Raw genomic sequence first — 20,532 nt, forward strand, 5'->3', positions numbered from 1 at the left:
GTGCAAATGCGGAATAAGGGAGACCCAAGAACATGTGCCGAGCACCCCTTCTGCGGCAGGAAGGCACTAGGGGCTCCTGTCTTGCCTCCGGGAAACTGCAGGCTAGGAGACGCTTCTCCCGTCGCTCCTTCGGCTCCTGCCGCCTTCCCAGCGTCTTCTGGGAGGGGATTCATTCACTCACTCCCCAAGTCCCACCCCCGGCTGTCACCAACTCTACTGAAATCATGGTTTCCACTGTAGCCTTCTAAGAGGACAACCAGGGAAGCCCACCCACTCCCTATCAGCCTCTTTCAACTTGTGGGTACCCAGATGTTGTTGAACTACAACTCCCATCAACCCTAGCTAGCAAGGCCAGAGCTCAGGGATGATGGGAGTTGTAGTCCAACAACATCTGGAGACCCACAGGTTGAGAACCGCTGCAAGCACTGCTGTGTTGTCCTTAGAGATTTCCCCCTGGTTACTGGAGTCCAGCTGCTCAGTAAGCACAGCAGCTGTCACAGCTTTCCTGTCTGCTTCCCTCCTCCAGTTAAAGAGAAGTCATTCACACTGGCTGACCCTAAAAGATATCAGGGGTGGGGGAGAGGCAAAACAACCCCTTCCTTCCTTCCTTCCTTCCTTCCTTCCTTCCTTCCTTCCTTCCTTCCTTCCCACCCACCCAAGAAAAAGCCAGACTGCAGGCCAATGCTCTGTCTATGATTTTATTAGATTTGTTTCCAATATGCCTGTATTGGAAGATTGGGAGACAAAAAAAGGCACAAACTCACATTAAAGAAACAATAAGATCATCTAATCAAGTCTACAAAGTGTTTGCCATAAAAAGGAGTTGCACTAGGAACCAACCAAAACAGATCAGGGAGTCCCTGCAGAGGCCAGCAGAGGATGAGCCCAGAAAGGCAAGAGCATGCTGGTGGGGTGGGGGGCTTCTCTCCCCCCCACTGGGCTCCAAAGATGGAAGCCCAGGCAGGTGTTGGGAGAAAGCAGCTCAGCTCAGCAACCATACCCACCCTCCTCCAAGCCAACAGGGTGGGGTCTGGGTGGTGAAGCCAAATGCAACATGTTACGCAGTGCCTCCGCAGCACCCTCTCTGCTCCCATTGCTGGGCTCCCCCCTCCTCCCAGGAAGGAACAAAGAGGTCAGTCATCACGGGGTGGGGTGGGGTAGGGGAGGCAGAGAGAAGGCTCAGAAGATGTGCCTCAGCTACAGTTCAGCAGGAGGCGAACTCTAAAAAAACGCAACACGCAAAGAGCAGAACAAAGAACACACAGAGTGGAAGTTTGCTGCATTTTTCTCGCTCTTACTGCTAAGCAGGAAAGCTTTGTGTTTTAATGAGAGCTTTCACCTTCGTACCACAATCTTCCCTTGATTTTCTCCCCCGCCCTTCAAAATGTCACCGTCTGTTTCCATAGAGATGTGGTGTCACCAGCTACAAAGCCTCTCAGCTAAAAAACAAATCTTTAAGCAGCAGGAGTGATAAGAACAGCCATAGAAACAGTTAACACATTCAAGCATAAGAATCCTCTTACACTTCATTACCAAAAGAAAAAAGGAAAAAAAATGTTCAGTGTTTTAATTCCCAATTCTCAGTATTTTACAGTACAGGAAGATTAACCAGGGGGCCTCCTTGCCCTGGAGGGGAGGGAGGAGGGAGCACCCGACACATTCCTGGTCCCAACAGACTTTGCCCCAACCCCTGGGCTTCTCTTTCTCAGGCAGGCAAGGCAGGCCCAGTGCTGAGCCATGTCTCCCGCTCCGCCTGGGGGACTTGCTAAAAGCCCCTTTCCCCCAAAGCCCCTCAAGTCACCTGTCAAGAGAGCGCGACCAGAACGGATCAAGCTTGCTTATTGCACTTGGACATCAATAAGGCAAAAAATGGACAAAACAAGAGGACAAGAGGGATAAACTGCCTCCTCTCAAGGCAAAGCTGCCCGTCGTCACCCTGCTTGTCTCCCACCCTCTCTGTCTGGCAAGGGCCACTGCTTCAGACGCAGAGAAAGGGAGGAGACCCGGCTACAGAGGCTGCCACACCAAGGCATGGCCTCAGCTCTGCTCCCACCAGCTCCTGAGTGAAGCCAGCAGTGTTTGTTCAACCCGCTCTTTCTCCTGTGATTGTCTTAAGCAGCTGCCAGCCCACAGGCAAGTGGGCTTCAGAAGCCCCTCCTCAGCAGCAAAGAGCTCAGCCAGCTTTTGGCCATGACCCCTGCAGCTCCTGGCAACCGAGAGAGACAGATCATCCCCTCTGCAGTGCCACTGCTCCGTGCTACGGGCCTTATTGCTCAGGAGCAGCACAAACGCCCAACACAAGCAGCGCCTGAGCAGGAAACAACCAAAGAACGGGATTCTGCTTGTGCAATTTGTTTGGTGGTCGGGTTAAGAGACCATTCAGCTCGTCTACTGTAGTAAAGGGGAAGGTGGAGGAGACCCAGGACTGTTTTCTTAGCAGGCCAACTAAGTCACCTGCTCCCACCACCCCACAAGCGGCAATGTGGACCTTGAGGACCACACTGGAAGGGGCTCAGCAGGCAGAACCTGGGCAAGGAGCAGAGGCTGATGCAGGAGCAATCTTCCCTGCTCCTTGTGGCCAGGAGCCCTGCCCATCACCGTGATATTCAGGGAGCAAAAAGGTTGGCCTGACACCCTCTAATACTGAGTTCCCATCTCCACAAATGGACAAAGAAAGGTGAAGGAACAAAGGCAGCAGTTTATCCCAGTGTTTCAAAGGAAAAATATAGATATATACATACATATGAAATCTAAATCACCACATCACAAGACTATTTCAGCTAAAACGGTCACTTGGAAATCAAAGAGCCACGTGGGAATCGGGCTGAACACTCTTCTGGGGAAGGCGGCTGTGTCACAGATGCAGCCATCCCCCAGGAAGTGCCTCCAGCCCAGGTGCCAAGGCCAGAGCGCTCAGGACCAGAGGACTGTCTATTTGCTCACAATAGTAAGGGCCACTAGAGTTAGCTAGGGGAGGTTGGAAGTTGCCTGCTGACTGGATAGAGGAGGGCTTGATCCAGAGATGGTCCGTTGGTCAAGAGGGTGGAGTTCCTGGGCCTTCCTGCTGGCTGTTTTGCAAACTTAAGGAAAGAAAGAGAGAAACTGGGTTACTTCAGTGGCTTGAAAGCGATCTTCCAAGTGGGGAAACTGCTGGGTAGCTGGATTTATTAAACACTCCTGAGTATCTTGGCAGTCATTTTTGAAGGAGGGGGAACGCAGAGTGCCTTTTCTGTCAGGGATGACACTGCATGGTTTCAACAGTGAGGGTACAGTCAACTGTGCAATCCCGGAGAGCCAGCAGCAGACTTATTCCATGTCAGACACCCCACGCACACACCAAAAGCCTCCTGCAGCCGAGCCCACAAAGAACATTTGCACCAGGAATTTATTGCACTTGGCACAGATGTTTCTCTTGATATTTATGCTTGGAGCCAATGCAGGATCCTTAAGAAGGGGCAACACAGCTCATGTCAGAAGCACCCTGTCCCCATATTTGTGGCATCGCCTCTTTTCTAACCTTTGAAGGCAGCCCCGAAGATGTGGACATACCGTGCAAAGAGAGGAATCCACGCTAGTCATCTGCAGCCGACGTTCCTTTCAAGGGGTCCTTCTGTCTCATCTGCAGCAGGAGAAAAGGAGATTTTTTGGTCTTTTGCAAAATTAGGCCAGGGAGCAGCACAACCAAGTGGGCAGATCTCCTGGAGTGAGAGACCTCAGCAGAGCCTCGTGTCATGCACAAAGCATCCGACAGAGAAAAGGAGCAAGAACTTCAGGCACTCGGGTGAGGAAAGCAGAGCTGCCGGCCACTTGCCCACCCCCAGTCCTTGATCACTCTGGGGGACATGAGGCCCAGCAGACCAAGTCCCTTCCCACTTGCCTCATCCAGCTGCCTCTTCGTCTCGTCCTCCATCCTGCGAATGTCCTCCATGGTCAGGTCAACCCATTTATCAAGCCAGCAGAACAGCTGCCGGTGGAAATTCGTGAAAAGCCGCCTCTCTTGCTACAAGAGAAGGAAGAAGAGCTCAGAGCTCCAGCGCAAGAGCCGTCCACAGCCAGCGTGCAGCAGGGCATGCTGAGCCATGCAGCTGAGTCATGCCTCCCCACTCCCCTCAAGGGAGCAGCACCACGTTGCTCTCTGCCAGAAGTCACTTCCAATATTCTTGGCCTCATTCAGCGACAGACCGTTCTGAGCTCTTGCAGGCAAGCGCAAGAATGCAAGAGTTCCGATACACAAAGCAGAAGAAAGATGGGCCCTACAGTGCCTGTTCATCTTGCTGGGCGCAAAAGGCCATCTCAGCCCTTGGCTTGTAACTATTCTGAGGCAGGCACAGGTTTTGCTGGCTGTAAAGGAAAGCTGTGTGCACTTGCCAAAGGCAAAGCAACAGCAGTCCAGCTATGAACAGGACAGAGCTGACTGCTCTGGCCTCACGACAAGGAGGGCAACGTGGCAGGGCTTCATTTGCCTGCCTGCAGCTGGTGTGTGGCTGCTCCAGCTCCAAGAGAACAATGTGGCACGCCTGGCAAAGCCACAGCACACCAACACCCAAGCAACGGAAGGGACGTTTCCCCACCCAGCCCTTTTGTGAAGGCTGAGGGCTGCACCACCTCACCCGCCTTCCCCAATTACGTCCTGTTGGCCTTTGGGGATGACCTTTCACTCACCTTCTGTATAAAGTTTTCGACTTTGTTCTGCAGCCCCCACCACTTGAACTTGACCGTTACTAGCTTGTAAGCACACATGTAGGGACAGTCGGTTTGCTTCCCCAGCTCCTTCTGCAGACGTAAGAGAGGAATCCTCAGAATGGAGCCCTTGGCCCCAAACCAGCCCCACGGCCAGCCCTCCCCTCTTCCTCCTCTCCGCTCATTCAGTGTTTATACCTCCGGCAACCCAACCCACAATAGCAGGTTCAGTATGTCTAGATGATCGGCTGTGAGCCAGGAAGCCCCCATTTAAGTCTCAAGGAAGACAGTCCTGAGCCACCTTCCATCAGCTATGAAGCAGCCTGAACACCTGGCAGCTACAGAGCCCCAGTTCTCCAAGGACCACTGCCATTTGGCACAGCACCCAGAACGACACCAATGCCCATACATACCCTCCAGTTGGGCCCCAAAGGGCCACGCCCTGTTTTGGCGGATTTAAACTTTGATGGGTCTTCTTCCGGCTTGTAATCCTGAAGCAGATACAACAGGGAGCAGGTTACAGCAAAGGAAGGTAACACCTACCTCCAAAGAAGGGTGCAAAGCAGTCTCCTTTGCTTCCTGGAATGCAAGGAGCTGTGGGGAGTTCCATTTCCCCCCTTCCGCTGTAGCATCGAGGGCCACAGCAGCTGCTCAGGGGCAAGACATCCCAGGCTGCCTTAGAGCTCCCTGCACTGGGGAGCAGGAGGAAGAAGCCCCAGCCCAAGCTGGGCATTTCCACCTTGGCCTGAGCTCCTAATCCCAAAGGCCCCCCCGGGAATGGAAGACGGACAGCACCCCACTTTTCTCTCCACTCAATGCATGGCACAGCCGCCCTGCCAATTACAATCCTGAGCAAGGGAACAGAGCGATTTATGCTGGGATTTATGGTCCCTTCTCAGCGCTCGCGAATAAAAAGAAAAGCAAAAAGGAACCTCTTACTCTCCTAGAAGCCTACACAAAATGCCCACAGAAATTAGAAGTCTTAAGTGGTTTTTGTGGCTAAGCCAATTCTTTCATTTGTAAGCTATGCCGCTGCAGAGCTCTGAGGGAAAACTCAAGGTCACAGTCAGCCAGACAACTCTGAAGTGGCTATTTGTGGCTATGCCCAGGGCCCAGTTCGGCCGACTGGAAACAGCCCCCGACAGAGGCAGCTGCTTTTCTCCAGCCAAGCAAAGCATGCGCCCCCCCCCAAAGGCCCCCCCCCCGCCTGCAGCCCAAGAGGAGCCCTTCTCCTGAACACCCACCCCAGGCCAGCTCTCGCACTCGGCTGCCGTACCCTTGAAAGCACTTGGCTCCGGTCTGCAATGTCGATATAGACGGCTTCTACGTTCTTCCATTCATTCGGGTCCAGTTTGTGAACCTGCAGGCAGCAGAAAGGAGGAGCGTTTGCGTGATGTCTCAGTGCCCCTCTTCCAAGTTTTAGTGCTCTTCTTTAAATTGATTTCTTCCCCCCACCTTCAGCCATTGGAGCTTTCATGGCAGCCAACACAGGACAAGAACATAACAGCAAAGATCTTTAAACACACAGAAACTCATCACCATGAAAACAGTTTTTATGAAAGAGCAGACTATTTATAGTAAGCTATATTCAACTAAGTTCTACTCAGAGTAAACCCACTGAAATTAATGGACCCAAGTTAACAATGCCCATTTGCTTTGGTGCTCCGAGTACGACTAATGTTGGATACTGTTCATTAGTTTTATACATTCTTACTGTTACATTATGATTTTGTACAACCCCCATTGCACATCACTTCAGAATTAATAGTTTTCTAAGTAAGACAAATCAAATAAACACAGCAGCAGCAGCAGCAAGAAAAGACATGAGAGAAGCTGAGGGGTGGCTCAAGAAGAGCCAAGTCCTCCGGGGTCCCAAAAGCAACCTCTCCTCTGCCCCAGGTGGAAAGAGCTCCTGTCCCAAAGCAAGCTAGTAAGTGAAGAATCCCCCCATTGCCCACAAGAGCAGGCTGAGGGTCCACTTCACCCCACAGCCTGTGTGGTCCAGGGAGAGGCATTTTAAGATGGACACACAAACTCCTGGGGGACCCCCAGCACACGCACGGGAGGCGTATCGTCTTGTGGCGCTCCGGAGCAATGCATGGGGAGGGGGCTGGGGAGGCTGCACTTGGGGACAAGCGCTTCTGGCTTAGAATTGCTCCAAACCAGCAACATGCCCGAACCTTCTTTGCACTTGGCCACCTCCAGAAGGCAAGCTCTGCAGAACCATCTCTTTGCCACCCGCTTCCGGGACGCAGAGCCAGCCACAGGGGCCGTCCCCGCCAAGGGCACTTACGTTCTCCTGCATGCCAAGGTCCGGTTTGTGCCAGGTCTCAATTTTGATCAAGAAGTCGTCTTTCATGTACTCATTCTGCCAAAGAGAGAAGATTCTGTTACCAGCCGGGAATTAGGAAAAGCAAGCGGGAGCATACACCTTTCCCAGACTCCACCCTTGGGGCAGCGGATCTGTCTGCTTGCTCTCCTTTCCCCATTGGCTTCTTAAGTTGGGTCAGGCAACTTTCTCTCACAGGCTGGGATCACATCACAGCCATGGAATTCCAGGCCCTTAGAAACATTTTGAGAAAACTTGCTCTTACATTATTTGGCAAATATCTCAGAACTCTGTGCCTGCTAACATTTAACCTGCACTGTTTTATATATCACAAAATGAGAATGGAGTAGCTTTAAAGATGTTGCAGTGCTCTTCCAGCTAAGAGACAAAGAGTCCCTGTTGGGGGCAAAGTGTAGTTGACTAGAACCCTCAAAGAATGCCTGGAGCTGACAGTCAGAGCCTTGGTCCCCTGCCCCAGGACAAAGGCTGGCAGAGGCTCTCCAGGGTTTTGGCTAGCAGGCCAGAGGGAGCCAGCCCACAACTTCTTTGCCCTGCCTGGAATCCATCGCCAGGGCAGCCACTTCCTAGAGGGGCTGATCGAGGGCCTGCCAGGACCGGTCGTGACACTGAGTCTATAAACCAAAGCACTCTGGGCACAGGATTCAGTGGCCAGGATGGGGGCCCAATGGCCCCTGCTGAGCAGCGAAGGAAGGGGCAAAGGCCACAGGACAGGGAGAGCCGGATGGTACAAGTGGCCCGGGAGGATCTCAGCTGGCCCAGGATGAGAACAGGGCTGGGGGCAAAAGGCTGTGGAGGGGTTAGGGTTAGTTCACCCCTGAGGAGAGAAGGGTCTTCTGCCAGCTGGGAGCTTCTATGTGCAAAGCAGGGGCTCCACATCAAGAGGGTGCAGCCCCTCTGCAAACCCCCCCCCCCGGCTGTGGGACATCCCAGTAGCCTCCCCAATCACTTACACAGCTCCGCTCTGAAGGAGGGAGGAAGCCACACTTACCGTAATAACTGCTCCAGAAATCGGCACATGGAAAGAGAAAGACAGCTTTCATGAGAGAGAGAAAAGTTTGGAGATGCAGCAGGAACTGTGCCACACTCCCCCCCCCCATCCCCATGCATGTAGCCCAGTGGTGCCTGGGGGGGGGCAAATGGATTGCCAGAAGGAAGCGCTCCTGCTGCCCCAAACCCTCCTCACAGCCCTGGATATGCTCCTGGGTCATTCTGCTCCTGCCTGCCTCTGAATCAACAGCACTGCCTGGGGCTCCTGCTCCAGCCTCCACTTTTCAGAGGGGGCACCAGCTCTATTGCTGTTTACAGGGGGGGGTCACATCTCAGAGCAGGAGGGGCCTTGTGGGTTCATCTAGGAAGCTCCCATATAACAAGGTGGACCACAGCCCTTCATGGTCTGCACTGACAGTGGCCCCGGCTTGTGGAGGCCCTCCCCAACTCAACCCTTACAATAGCCAAACATGCATCACAAAGCCATCCCCAGCTCCCTCCTCCTCCTTTCCTCTGCTGGTTGGCTGCAGCTGATGGACATTGGGAGTCCAGCAACATCTGGAGGGCCACAGGCCCCCCCCCCCCCGCTGCAGGATGGGGGGGAAGAAGTGTTCTCCACAGGCAGAGGGATGTGGGAGACTTTGCTGCCCTGGGAACTGGCTCAATCCATCCCTGAGTTTCTGTGCCTAGACAACAGGCGTGGTTGTTGAGGCTGGAAGAGGCTTCCTCTGGAGGGAGACAGCGCACCACCCTGGGGGAAATGTCCCAGCCGCCTGGTGAACCAGGCTTGAGGCTCTGCTGCCATTTGCTTCCAGTTGGATGAGAAGCCTGCCAGGCCTTCTCTACTTTGTGCATAAGGACATTCTCCTTCTCTCCTCGCTCCAGTCCTGCACAGGGGAAAATAGCTGCCTCCCAGGCCAGGCCAGCTCTTCACATTCCACCGTGTGGTAACCAAAACCAGAACACCAAGGCCAGTAATCAGATGCTTCTGATAGCAAGAGCTCCATTATTCATGAGCCAGGCCACGGTGGATCTGGTGACAGGCTGGGCATCTGCACCAGCCACCGCCACTCTTCCAGCGGAGGAAGCTCACAGGGCAAATGCCAGGGTTTCAACGCCCCGCGTCAGACAGCTGCTCGAAGCGCAGAGACCTCTGAGGAATTAACGCCACCTTTTCAGGATCAGCCAGGTTGCTTGGCCCTACAAGTTTTCACAAGGGAACACCTGGGAATGTACCGTGACAAGAAGCCGCCATGGCAGTTCCCTTGGCGCACAGTCCCAGGGCAACTTAAGCAAGGGAGAGGGAGTGGAGGTTCACAGGGCAGGGCTCCCGAATCAGAGCACGGCAGCCCAACTCTCAAGGATGGGCCTCGCACAGTTTGCTAGTTTCTTCCAGGAAATGATGAACTGCAGTGTCCCAAGATCCCCACTAAGTCATCCCTAGCCCTGCGCAGCTGCCACAAAGTGTGGCCTGCCTGGATGCAGCACGGCTGCAAGTCCAGGTGGAGGTGCAGCTCCCCCTCCCAACTAGGCTGCCTCCACAGACTCTGGTCCAGGGCAGGAGCAGCAATGGATGTTTCCCCCAGGGAGGCCGGAGCAATGCAAGGACCCACGGCCAGAAGAGGCCACGGCCTGGGCCCCCACCCAGTGTGCCTTCTCTGCCCTTGGAAAACTCGGGCGAAGGTAGCAAGGCACCCTGTGACCTGCGTGAGCAGCGGCTGCAGCTCCTGCACCAACCAAGCCTTGTGGCTACACCGTTCTCCCACCCAAAACGCTAACATGGCAGGCCTGGGAAACAGAAGTGCTGAGCTATGTGCTGGCCTGCCAGAGGCACAGCTTGGCAGCTGCTGGAGAGGAATAAGGGTTGCTGTTTTCCCTAGATGAGAAGCTCATTAGTCCATGGTTTGGGGGAAGCACCTGAGGCCAAGGGACCCTGCGAAGCTTTCAGGGGCAAGAACATTTGCAGCCTCACCCATGCCCAGAGGAAAGCCAGTCGGGCAGCCGTGAAATTCTGGGCAGGAAAGGGGCACCAATTAATGCCAGGACACACTGGCCATGCCCTGGCAGGAATCCCAATGTCTCAGGCAAAGTGCTAATGTGATAAGCCAGAGACAAACTGTGATCCTTGCCAGGACAGCTGGCCTAAGCTCTTCCCCCAGGGCTGCCAAGGCAGATGTTCCTCCTGGCCACGGCACCAGGGAGCCAGCAGCTGCCCTAGGGTCCAGCCTTGCCCTCACCTGCCAAGGCACGAAGAGGACCCTCCGCAAACTCCTCCAGACTGGCTCACTCAGCCCTGCCTGATCTCCAGGAATCTTCCTCTCGAGGGCTGATTTGGAGCAGGGAGAGTCCTGCCTGGCTGATAAACCAGGCAGGATCAGCCCAGGTATCCATCAGACAAGCCCTGTTGTGGTTTACACAAGGAAGCCGAACGGATGCTTCTCACCAGCACCAAAGCCCTGGAACTCTGGTTGGCCTCACAAGACAGCTGCCCATCCCAGGGAGGGAAAGTGACCTCAGTTGCAGCTTAGGAACGTCTGTGTAAAAGGCCCCCAAAGCCTGGCCCTGCCTGCACTTTTCCAAATAGATGAGGGGGGTGCCCACCCCACAGAGTGCAAGGCTACTCACCAGTCCGGCAGTAAGGGTAGGCATTCCAGGCTTTCTCGTGGATATTCAAGGCTCCCTCTGGGGCCAGCATCTTCACAAAGGGAGGGACTTTGCTGCAGGAAACGAGCAACAGAAGACAGCTATCTTTGAACGGCATCTTGCACACACAGCCCAACTCCACAAACAGACAAGCCCAGGATGCTTTCGGGCCTCTGATCTTCTGACTGACTACGGCAACAGCCAGCAAACATGTGTCAAATGCCACAAACACAATGCCCTGCACCCAAAGGCCGAAACAACACCCAGAAGGTCACACCAAGCTGAGAAGAGCCACCGGCCCTGCAGAAAAAGGCAACAGACTTGAAACCACCCCCAAGCCAGCAGTGCTCAGGCCCAGGACCTCAGACTGACCCCCCACCTCCCTTACTCACCTGCTGCTCTCCACGGTTGCAGGTAAAGCCAAAGGGCTGACTGCACAGCAAGCTGCTTTGTAAAAGGGTCAGGAGGGAGCTCCTCTCTATGGACTCCCCACGTCCTCCCCCCACCCAGCTGTGATTCCTCCTCTCTGTCTCGCCAGTCTGCTCATCACCTGGCCAGAAAGGCTCAATGAGGAACCTCAGCTCCCAAGTGCCTGGCTGTGGCCGCCTCCAACGGGCCTGCAGGCTTCCTGAGGGTCACTCAAACAGGTCACAGCAGCTGGGATCAAAGCAATACCCCCACCCAAAAAGGAGCTGTAGCAAGGAGTGCCACAAGAACAGCTGCCCAGAAGCTGAAGCAGGAAGGGGACCCACTGCTTTTCTTGTGCACATGCAGCAACGAGCCCAACATGCAGAAAAGCTGAACAAACACCCAGAAGAGCTTCCTTACTGCAAGGGGGAGGGATGAATCTGTGTGTCACTTGAGGGGCCAAGATCCAACCCCCCCCCCCACACACCCAACAAGCACTTCCTCCAGCCACCCCTTAAGCTCACTTGGAAGGCTGCTCAGAACTCTGGCCAGAGGGCTCCTTCCTCTGACAGGGTCTGCCTTCCCAAGACAGAGCCTGGGGTCAACTACCCTCCTCTCCCCAAAGGCAAAGAGACTGCAAAGCAGTGGAGTTCACCCCTTCCCCTGGAAGACCAAGCAAGGCCTCTGCTGACCAACACCCACCCTGCCTACAGCCTCTCTGCCACATACCTCTGCAAGTGGTAGATCTTGTGTGTGTACTGCCCACGTTCCCCGTCACGCTCATAGGGCTCGTTCACCAGGACCTCCACCCCTTCGCCACCGCCAGTTTCGTTCTTGCTGGCTTCTGCCACGGAGTACAGCTGCCCCACTTGGTACTGAAGGAGGAGGGACATCACAGCATCACTGGAGATTCGGCAAGCCGGTTGGCAGGGACACAACAAGCAGCCCTGGACTGGGGCAGACCACTGGTCCAGCCAGCTCAGCATCACCCACCCCACTGGGTCTCAACTGGTGGGTCAGGAATGATGCAAGGTGGCTTGCAACAGGAGCTTGAGCACCATGCAAAGATACCGCAAATAATCGGAGACATCCTGCATAGGGCAGTGGGCCCCCAGATGCTGCTGGACTACAACTCCCATCATCCCTGACCACTGGCTGTGCTATAAGCATAGACCCAGCCCTACAGGCAACCCAAAACTGGACAGAGGAAGGTCTGAGCAGCCCTGCATTGGAAGGCTTTTAACGCTTGATGTTTTATGTTTTTAGATATGCTGTAAACTGACCAGAGTGGCTGGGGAAATCCAGCCAGATGGGTGGGGTATAAATAATAATATTATTATTAATTATTACTATTATTATTGAGCCTGTGTCAGGCAGCTTCCTATGTTCCTGACTGCTTTACACTGTGCAGACCCTTAGCCTCTTTTTTACCTGGCAATGCTGCCAGGGACTGAACCTGGGTCAGGTGCTGGGCACCCAAGCTGTTTTTCTGCCTATGTGCTGCATTTGCTGCCAGGACTTTGCAGAGCCTGTGAGGAGCCCTGGGTCATTCCACCGGCCGGAAGCAGGGCCTGCTCTGCAGAGTCCTTGGAACAGGGGTTGACCCAGCCCTCCAAAGTGCCCAGCGCCCCCCATTTCACCCTAGAAAGGATTAGGCCGCTAAGAGGAAGCAGCACTAGGTGCTTAGGGGGATTTGAGCCTGGCTCTACCCAGTCCTAGTCCAACACTAAACCTCCACGCTGTGCAAGCGTTTTAGGCCATCTGCCCCATAATTGTGAGCACAGTTGTGAAGCCCCTCCAGTGCACGGCTGGCATTCACATGCACACAGAGAGAGAGCAATTACTGGGGCAGACCAAGTGGCTTTGTCCCAGGGGGTGGGTGGGGTCTCCCAGACAGGGTCCCCTGGGGACAGAGAGCAGCGTGTCCCCAGCGCTGACGCACTCTCCGGTCACTCTCCCTCTCCTGCATCCTCTCGCTCCACAAGTTAGAGTTCAGGCACTAAGAGGATCAGGCTGCTGGACTGCCATCTTCACCCCTTAATCTTCCCTGTTATTTCTGATCCCCTAATCCCATTGGAACAAGGAAGCAGGCCCAGATAAATTGCTGTGTTAAATAAGAGCAGGCCCCGGGGGAATCCACCAGAGAAAGTGTCCAAGAGGGCAAGAGGCCCCGTGCCCAGGAAGGAGGGTGGTGGGGTGGCTGGAAGGAGCCGCTCAGCTCAGGTGCTCAGTCCAGCAGGAACAGCTCAGCGCTTTGGGAGGCCTGGCGGTCAGTGGCCCCGTGCTCTGCTGGGGCTAAAACTTCAGACTCAGTGCCATGCTCAGGGAGACATGATCCTGTAGTGAAAGCACCCCTCTTCCTTTCCACCCCTCAGCCAGGCTCCTCCTGGAAGCAGCTTTGCATTCAGCTGGGAAAGGCAGATCCTCCAGCTCATAAGCAGGAGGGGGGATGGTTTGGGGGGGCACACAGAGAGTGGGTACAAATGATGGCACCATGTTAGAAGTAACAGCTGAGAACACACCCACACATCCTGCCAAAAAACACCAAGCAACTGATATTTGGGGGAGGGGGAGGGGTTAGATCCAATCCTAAATTGCCTCTGGATATTAAAGATGGCCCATCTTGTTTATATTCTACAAAGGTCCCCCTCCCCCACTGAGGCTCTTGCAGATGCCCCTACAGAATACAGAGTACAGACACCTACAAGCCCCCCAAGGAACTTTGGCCATTGGGCTGTAGGACTGTGATGCATTGGATTTTTAATCTGCCTGAGCTGCCTCATTGGGAGGAAGGTTCCTGCCTTTCTCCCCTTTGCCACCATTGCTTTCCTTTGGGGGGGGGGGGGAGGAATGCTGAGGGCTTCTGTAGGCTCAAGAGAGAGCACAGCTGGCACCCAGCCCGCTCAAAACAAATCCTGCTCTGCAGCTCCCCCTCTTGGCGTCCCTTTACACAGCTCTGGAGAACTTGCTGCTGCCCAGGCCCACCCCCTTCCCCGTCCCAGTAGCCTCAGGGCTTTGGCTTCTGCCTGCAACACCTTTCTAGGTCCTCTGGCTTTCTGGTCTCTTTAATGGAAACGGCACCTGCCTGCATTGGTTGAGTTGTGCTTTGGGACCAGCCGGACCTTGCCAAAGCCACAAGCCAGGAATGGGAGTCTCCAAGAGAGCTTGACCCAGGGGGCTCCCTGTCAGGCCCCGTCCAGGGAGACAGGAAGCCAGGCTGCCCAAGGGGTGCAGCCTCAGAAGCGGCAAGAGGCCAAGCTGCACTTGCAAGCTGTCAGGAGCCTCCTTCTCCCTTCAAGGCGCTCTGTAACCCGAACTCTGGGAAACATGAACCCAACTCTGCTTTGCCCCAATTCTGACAAGGCAGCACCGGACAGGACTCAGGACCCCAGCAGGTGCAGAGCCCGAGGCAGCCAGGCCAGCTCTTGCTCAAGAGGAGCCACCCGGGCGCCAGAGCAGGCTAGCGGGCAGCCGTGGGGATTTCAAGCAGACAGATTTACTTCACCCATATTGTCTCAGTTACCTCTGCAGCAACCGTACAGGGTTGGCCGGCATTACTCTCCAAATATTCCACATGGGGAACCCAAGCAGAGAGCGAGCCAGTGCCCCAGGAGTGCCATGTCAGAAGACCAGGATGAGCCCCGTCCAATCCAGGCTGGAGGAAGGGCAGCACCCAAAGACTGGCCAGGAGCAAGGAACACTTCCAGCAAGGCTCCCCCGCTGGGTCTCCTTCCGTGGGTGAAGCTGATACAGAAGACACACGTGTGTGCTTCAGGCCACTTGGGCTGACCTACATTCTCCTAGCTCTGCCTCCATTGTCCTTTGTTGCTGCCATCACCAGGGTTGGGGGAGCAGAAAAATGGACCTGGAAGGAAAGTCAACCAGAGCTCTCTGCTCAAGCTGGCGGCCCCCTCCACACTTGTGCTTCAAAACAAATAGTTGGGGGAAATGACACACGCTTTTGTGCAATGTGCACATTTGCCACAGACACCCAGGAATGCCCCCAGTGAGGGCCTGACACTTCCCTGGAGCGCAAAGCGCTGAGAGAGAGCAAGGGGAATAACAAGCTATGCATCCTAGGGATGTCTCCACCTCCACTCAAAAGCCCCTGGCAGCCAGGCTGAAGCTTATGGCACGGTGGGAGTTAGGCCCTCACACAACGCTCACTAATCTTGCTGCAAATGCAGGAACATTCTTTAGTCAGCAGCTTGTTGCAAATAATTCAGATAGTCTTAAGAAGGAGGGTAGGCAGGCAACAGAGCCCAGGAGCCCGGATAAATCTTATAGATTCTTCCATCCATAACTGATGCCAAGAGTGGAGCAGGGAACTGGGTTGGAGGAAAGATCCGCCACACACTTGAGACTTGTGGGTGCTCTGACCATGAGTGTTTAAACAGTGAGAAGAACATTAGAAAGCCTGCAGACAAATGCCAGGCCCTCACACCTTAAGGAGAGTCCCAGAAACTTGTCCAATGTCACTCAACCCCTTGCAGAACTGGTGACAAGTTCCTCTCCACAGCACTAAGCACCCACCTCCTCCCCGCTTGCAGCAAAGTGGCCCCTACTAAAGCAGAAATGAGCTAATCTTTAAGTAGCCACAACACACTTCTCACTGGCCACAAATGGAACCAAGACTAGATTTAAGGCAGGTATTGAAAAAGAAGCAGCAGAGAAGTTGGCACTTACCTCCTCCACAGACACGGGCAAAAGAACACGACTGCAAGAGAAGAGACAAAAGGAAGTTCACTAAAGGTCCAGTAACCAGGATCATTTGCACAGTGCCAACAACTCACAGTCCCACTGGAGGATTACAGCCCAAGGGGTTCCAGTGGAGCTAGGACACCCCCCTCTGTCCCCACTATTGCCTGCCACCCCCATTGCCAATGCTGTCACTGCTGGGGAGTTCATTTCTGCAGCCTGGGGCAACTCAGGCAAGGACCTCCCAGAACAGCAATGAAGTTTGCCGTTTCACAAAATGTTGTGTGGAGAAAGAGAAAGACAGAAAGAGAATATATGTGCCTGTCACTTCCATAAACAGAAAAACTAGAACAGCAAAATGGACTCTCTCCAAGCCCCACCAAGGAACTTTCAAGAAACCCCAACCCAAACACCACAATAATGTTTCACACACACAAATGCAGTGGCTAGTTAAACATTAATGTCAGATGCAAAGATGTTTGCTTTATGTAATGCGTTATGATGATGGCATCACAATAGCAGCTGTCACCAAAGCCTACCTCTACTAAAACAAAGAGACAAGGGTTTCTTACAACTATGCCAGTAATCTCCATACTAGGACAACTTAAATATTTGGCAAAGCTCTTGATGTTTGGCAAGGCCAACTGATGAACTCCAGAAAAGTCAAGACAGTGTGGACTGGAACGACTCCAGACTGGGGAAGGGCTCCAGGCACGAAATGTGGCAGTCTCTCTTCCCCAGCAATGCAGTGCACACCCAGTAGTAACCCTGAGAGATGCCAGCCCTCTTCCTCTAAGGAAGGGGATCTTGCTGTGGCCCTTCAGGGACAGCTGGATTCCAGCTCCCAGCAGGCAACCTGGCAACAGACTGGGATGGTGGGCGTTGGGAGTCCAGGAATGTATGGAATTCTGCAAAGAGACCCCTCTGCTAGCCGGTTGGACAGCAGAGCTCACAGTGGTCCACAAACCAGGCCGAGGGCAAGATGCCCTACTGAGTGAGCTCCCTCACCAAACCAGTCTTGGGCAAAGGTACCCTAAAGGGAAACATGGAAGTCAAGGGGGAGGAGAGTCACCTGGAAGGGTCTGCGTGGAAGATGAGGAATGAGTAACTTCCTGTGCTTCTGGCAAGGAGAACAGCAAAGAAAGAAGTGCCTTATTTTGTTCTCTGTCATTGGTCAGAGCCAGAAATATATTTCCAAAATAGCTGTTAAAAGCAGGAGCCTGTACCAAAATATTTAGAGCCCAGCCCTAAACTTGGTCATAACAGACCAGAAGACGGGAACAAGGAGACAAAAACATTGTCCCCATCTTCAAAAAAAAAGGGGGGGGGGAAGAAGGCCTAGGAAACTACCCACCAGTCAGCTAGACATCAAAACCAGGAAAAGTCCAGAACAGATAATTAAACAGCACTTAGGGAGGATATTTTGATTACTAAGACCCAACATGGGTTTCTCAAAAACAAGGTGAATGTTGTGGACATAGTGTATCTTGATTAATGAAAGACTTTTGACAAAGTTTCCCATGATACTCTTGCAGAGAAGCTAGCAAAATGTGGCCTGGACGAAGTAACTGTTAAGTGGTTTTGTTGTAGGTGATTGGCTGAATCCAAAGAGTGCTCACTAAGGGTTCCTCATCATCCTGGAATAAAGTGACAAGTGGGGTGCCACGGGGTTCTGTCCTGGGCCTGTTGTTGTTCAACATTATTTATAAACAACCTGGATGAAGAAATTGAGGGGATGCTCATCAAGTTAGCAGAAGACAACAAACCGGGAGGGGTAGCTAATGCCACAGAATACAGAATTGGAATTCAAGATGACCTTAACAGATTGGACACCTGGGCCCAAACTAGTAAAATGAATTTCAAAAGGGGCAAATGCCAGGTTATAAACTTAGGAAGGAAGAACCAGCTGCATAAATGTAAGATTGAGAACACCTGGCTAGCCAGTAGTACATGTGAAAAGGATCTAGGGGTCTTAGTAGACCACAAGCTGAACATGAGTCAACAGTGTGATACAACAGGGGGGAAAGCTAATGCTATTCTAGGCTGCAGCAACAGAAGTATTGTGTCCAGGACAAGGGAATTAATAGTACTGCTCTATTGTGCCTTGGAGGGCACAAGAAGAAGGGGACGACAGAGGACGAGTAGGTTGGACAGTGTTCTCGAAGCTACAAATATGAGTCTGACCAAACTGCGGGAGGCAGTGGAAGACAGGAGTGCCTGGCGTGCTCTGGTCCATGGGGTCACGAAGAGTCAGACATGACTAAACGACTAAACAACAACATTGTGCCTTGGTCAGACCACACCTGGAGTCCTGACCCACAATTTAAGAAGACCATTGGCAAGCTGCAACGTGTGCAGAGGATGGCAACCAAGATCATCTGGGGTCTGGAAACCAAGTCTTAAGAGGAAAAGTTGAAGGAGCTGCATATGTTTAGCCTGGAAAAAAGGAAACTGAGAAATGACCCTTCAAACATCTAAAGGGTTGTCACATGGAAGATGGAGCAAGTTTGTTTTTTCCTGCTCCAGAGGAGAGGCTCCGAACCAATGGATTCAAATTGCAAGAAATTAATCATCAGAAGAACTTTCTGACAGTGAGAGCCATTCAACAGTAGAACAGATTCCCTTGGAAGGTATTGGTCTCTCCTTCCTTGGAGGTTTCTAAGCAGAGGTTGGATGGTCATCCTTCAGGGATTATTCAGCTAGGATTCCTGCATTGCAAGTGGGTTGGACTAGATGACCCTTGGGATACCTTCCAACCCTCCAATTCTATGAGCATTTGGAATAAAGCAATGCATGAGATGAGCCAGCAGAGCATGACTCCTGAGGCTAGGATGTGTGTCTGTGTTTGCAAAGAGACAGACAGGAGACAATTAGTAATTTCATACCAGAGAATTTCAGTTCATCATCAAGCAACCTGTCAAAATGCATATAACTTGGGGAAACCAAAACTTGTCCAAAAGAAGCAGACTCTGCATAGCCAGCTGTCATTTTCCAGACATGTCAAGGAGTCAGCAAACAGGTAAAACCACCTTAATAACGAAAATACTTTCTTTTAAAGCCCTCTCAACTAGAAACCTATAATGGAGCACGATCGAGTCATACTTTCATAACTGAGTAGACTTTGGACCAAATATGGCTGATTAGTCGTGGCTCACTTTCCTTGGGGCCACAGCTGAGGATTGGTCCAGGCTTAAAAGAAGCTCTGCTGCAGGATCTGTCTGCCTCTGAGGTGAGGCAAACTTTGAGCAATATATGAAACAAGCTCTAGTCTGAAACCTCTTTCAGGAAGTTCCATGTGCTTTCAGAGAGGGGGAGAAAAGGGAACGCTGTGCTGTGGGGCCTCCTTCCCCCAAGACGTGACCAGGACCCTGGAGCCAGGAGGAGAGCAGCAGAGCATCCCAGACTCTATCCCACACTGCGGATACACAGTGCTGCAGAAGGACAGAAGTTTAACTCCAGGCAGGTCAAGGAAGAAGCAGCTGCTCTTCGCTGCCGGCATCTAGCTCTCCTCCACGGAAGGCCCGTCAGCATCTGATGGCTGTGGCCATGTTGGCAAGCCGGTTGCCAGGGAGAGCAAATGGTCTGTCCCATCTTCTGGGTCCCTGCTCTGGCGTTTGGCAAATCCCAGCACCTGGAAGGCACCAGCAAAAGTCCTCCCCCCCCCCCCCCCGCACTCGCTGGCAAGGCAGGACTTCCAGCAGCAGCAGCAGCAGCAGGAGGAGGAGGAGGAGGAGGGAGACCCTGTTGCCAGAGGCCCAGGGAAGGGCCATACCAAGGAGGTTTTGCAGGCTGACCTCAGGCAGGGTCAAGTGACCTTAGCAAAATATACAACTCAAAAACAACCACCACCATGGTGCAAAAAAGAGGCACTCATCTCAAGTTAACCTTGCGGCAAGCCCGCACCTTGCTGTGCCCTGTCCGGACGAGCCGGTCCGCCAAGGCAGCCGCTTGGCCAGAGAGGGAAGGTGGCCCACCCAGGGGCCAGGGGGGAGGCGGGCGGCCCGCGTCTCCCTCGGGGCTCCCGGCGGCGGCCTTCCGCTCTTCCTCCTCTTCCAAGGTCCTCCTGCTAAAGAGGATGCCGGGCGCCGGGGAGGAGGAGGAGGAGGAGGAGGAGGGAAGCGCGGCTCCGCCATCCTCTTCCCCATCCCGGCATCGGGCGGAGGATGACCTTCACCGCCCTCGTCCATCCTCCTCTTCCTCGGACCCGCATCCCTCCCACGGGGGGGGGAGACAGAGAGACCCCCCCTCTCGGGAGGGAGCGCAGCCCCCGTCCCTCCGAACAGTGGGGGGGGGGTGTCTCCGCCTGCGGAACTCCCTGCGACCTCCCTCAAGCCCTTCCCCCTCCGGGGGCTGCGCTGAGAGAGACCCCCCTCGCCCCCCCACATGCCCCCGGGCGGCCACTCACTATTCCTTGACGAGCACCATGGCGGACGGGCGGGCGGCGGCGGCGGCGGCTCCTGGCGGTCCGTCCTGCTCCTCCTCGTCCTGCGGGGCTGCGCTCCGTCTCTCCTCGCCCGCCGTCCGCCTCTTTCTGGGCTCCGCGCGCGGCCCGGACGGAGCGCCGAAGGGAGGGGGGCGGGAGCGAGAGGGGAGGGGGCGGCGCACGGAGAGGGAAGGAACGAGCGTTCCCCGGCAACAGCCGGTGCGTCACTGCGCCGCGTCCCCGGCGCGATGGCGTCACGCCGCGGAGGGAGAGCGGGAGGGTTGGGCGCGCGAGCGGCGCGTGCGCAGAAGGCGCGCGGGAAGGTTGAGGCGGGTCGGGCGGC

The 20,532-nt window shown here is 54.1% G+C and overlaps 1 protein-coding gene across 1 annotated transcript; it reads right to left on the reverse strand.

The window, feature by feature from the left end:
- Positions 1–684: 684 nt before the first annotated feature.
- On the reverse strand, positions 685–20,321 carry PITPNA (phosphatidylinositol transfer protein alpha). The gene is given in 13 exon segments (XM_083715329.1): positions 685–3,080; positions 3,550–3,619; positions 3,878–4,000; positions 4,663–4,773; positions 5,094–5,171; positions 5,957–6,040; positions 6,974–7,048; positions 8,019–8,033; positions 8,035–8,063; positions 10,643–10,734; positions 11,798–11,943; positions 15,755–15,785; positions 20,172–20,321. Coding segments are annotated over 12 exon segments (852 nt in total). The 5' UTR covers positions 20,192–20,321; the 3' UTR covers positions 685–3,080; positions 3,550–3,571.
- Between the last annotated feature and the right edge of the window lie 211 nt (positions 20,322–20,532).

Source organism: Podarcis gaigeae, assembly GCF_964106915.1.
Source record: "Podarcis gaigeae genome assembly, chromosome: 15".
NCBI classification, from domain to species: Eukaryota; Metazoa; Chordata; class Lepidosauria; order Squamata; family Lacertidae; genus Podarcis; species Podarcis gaigeae.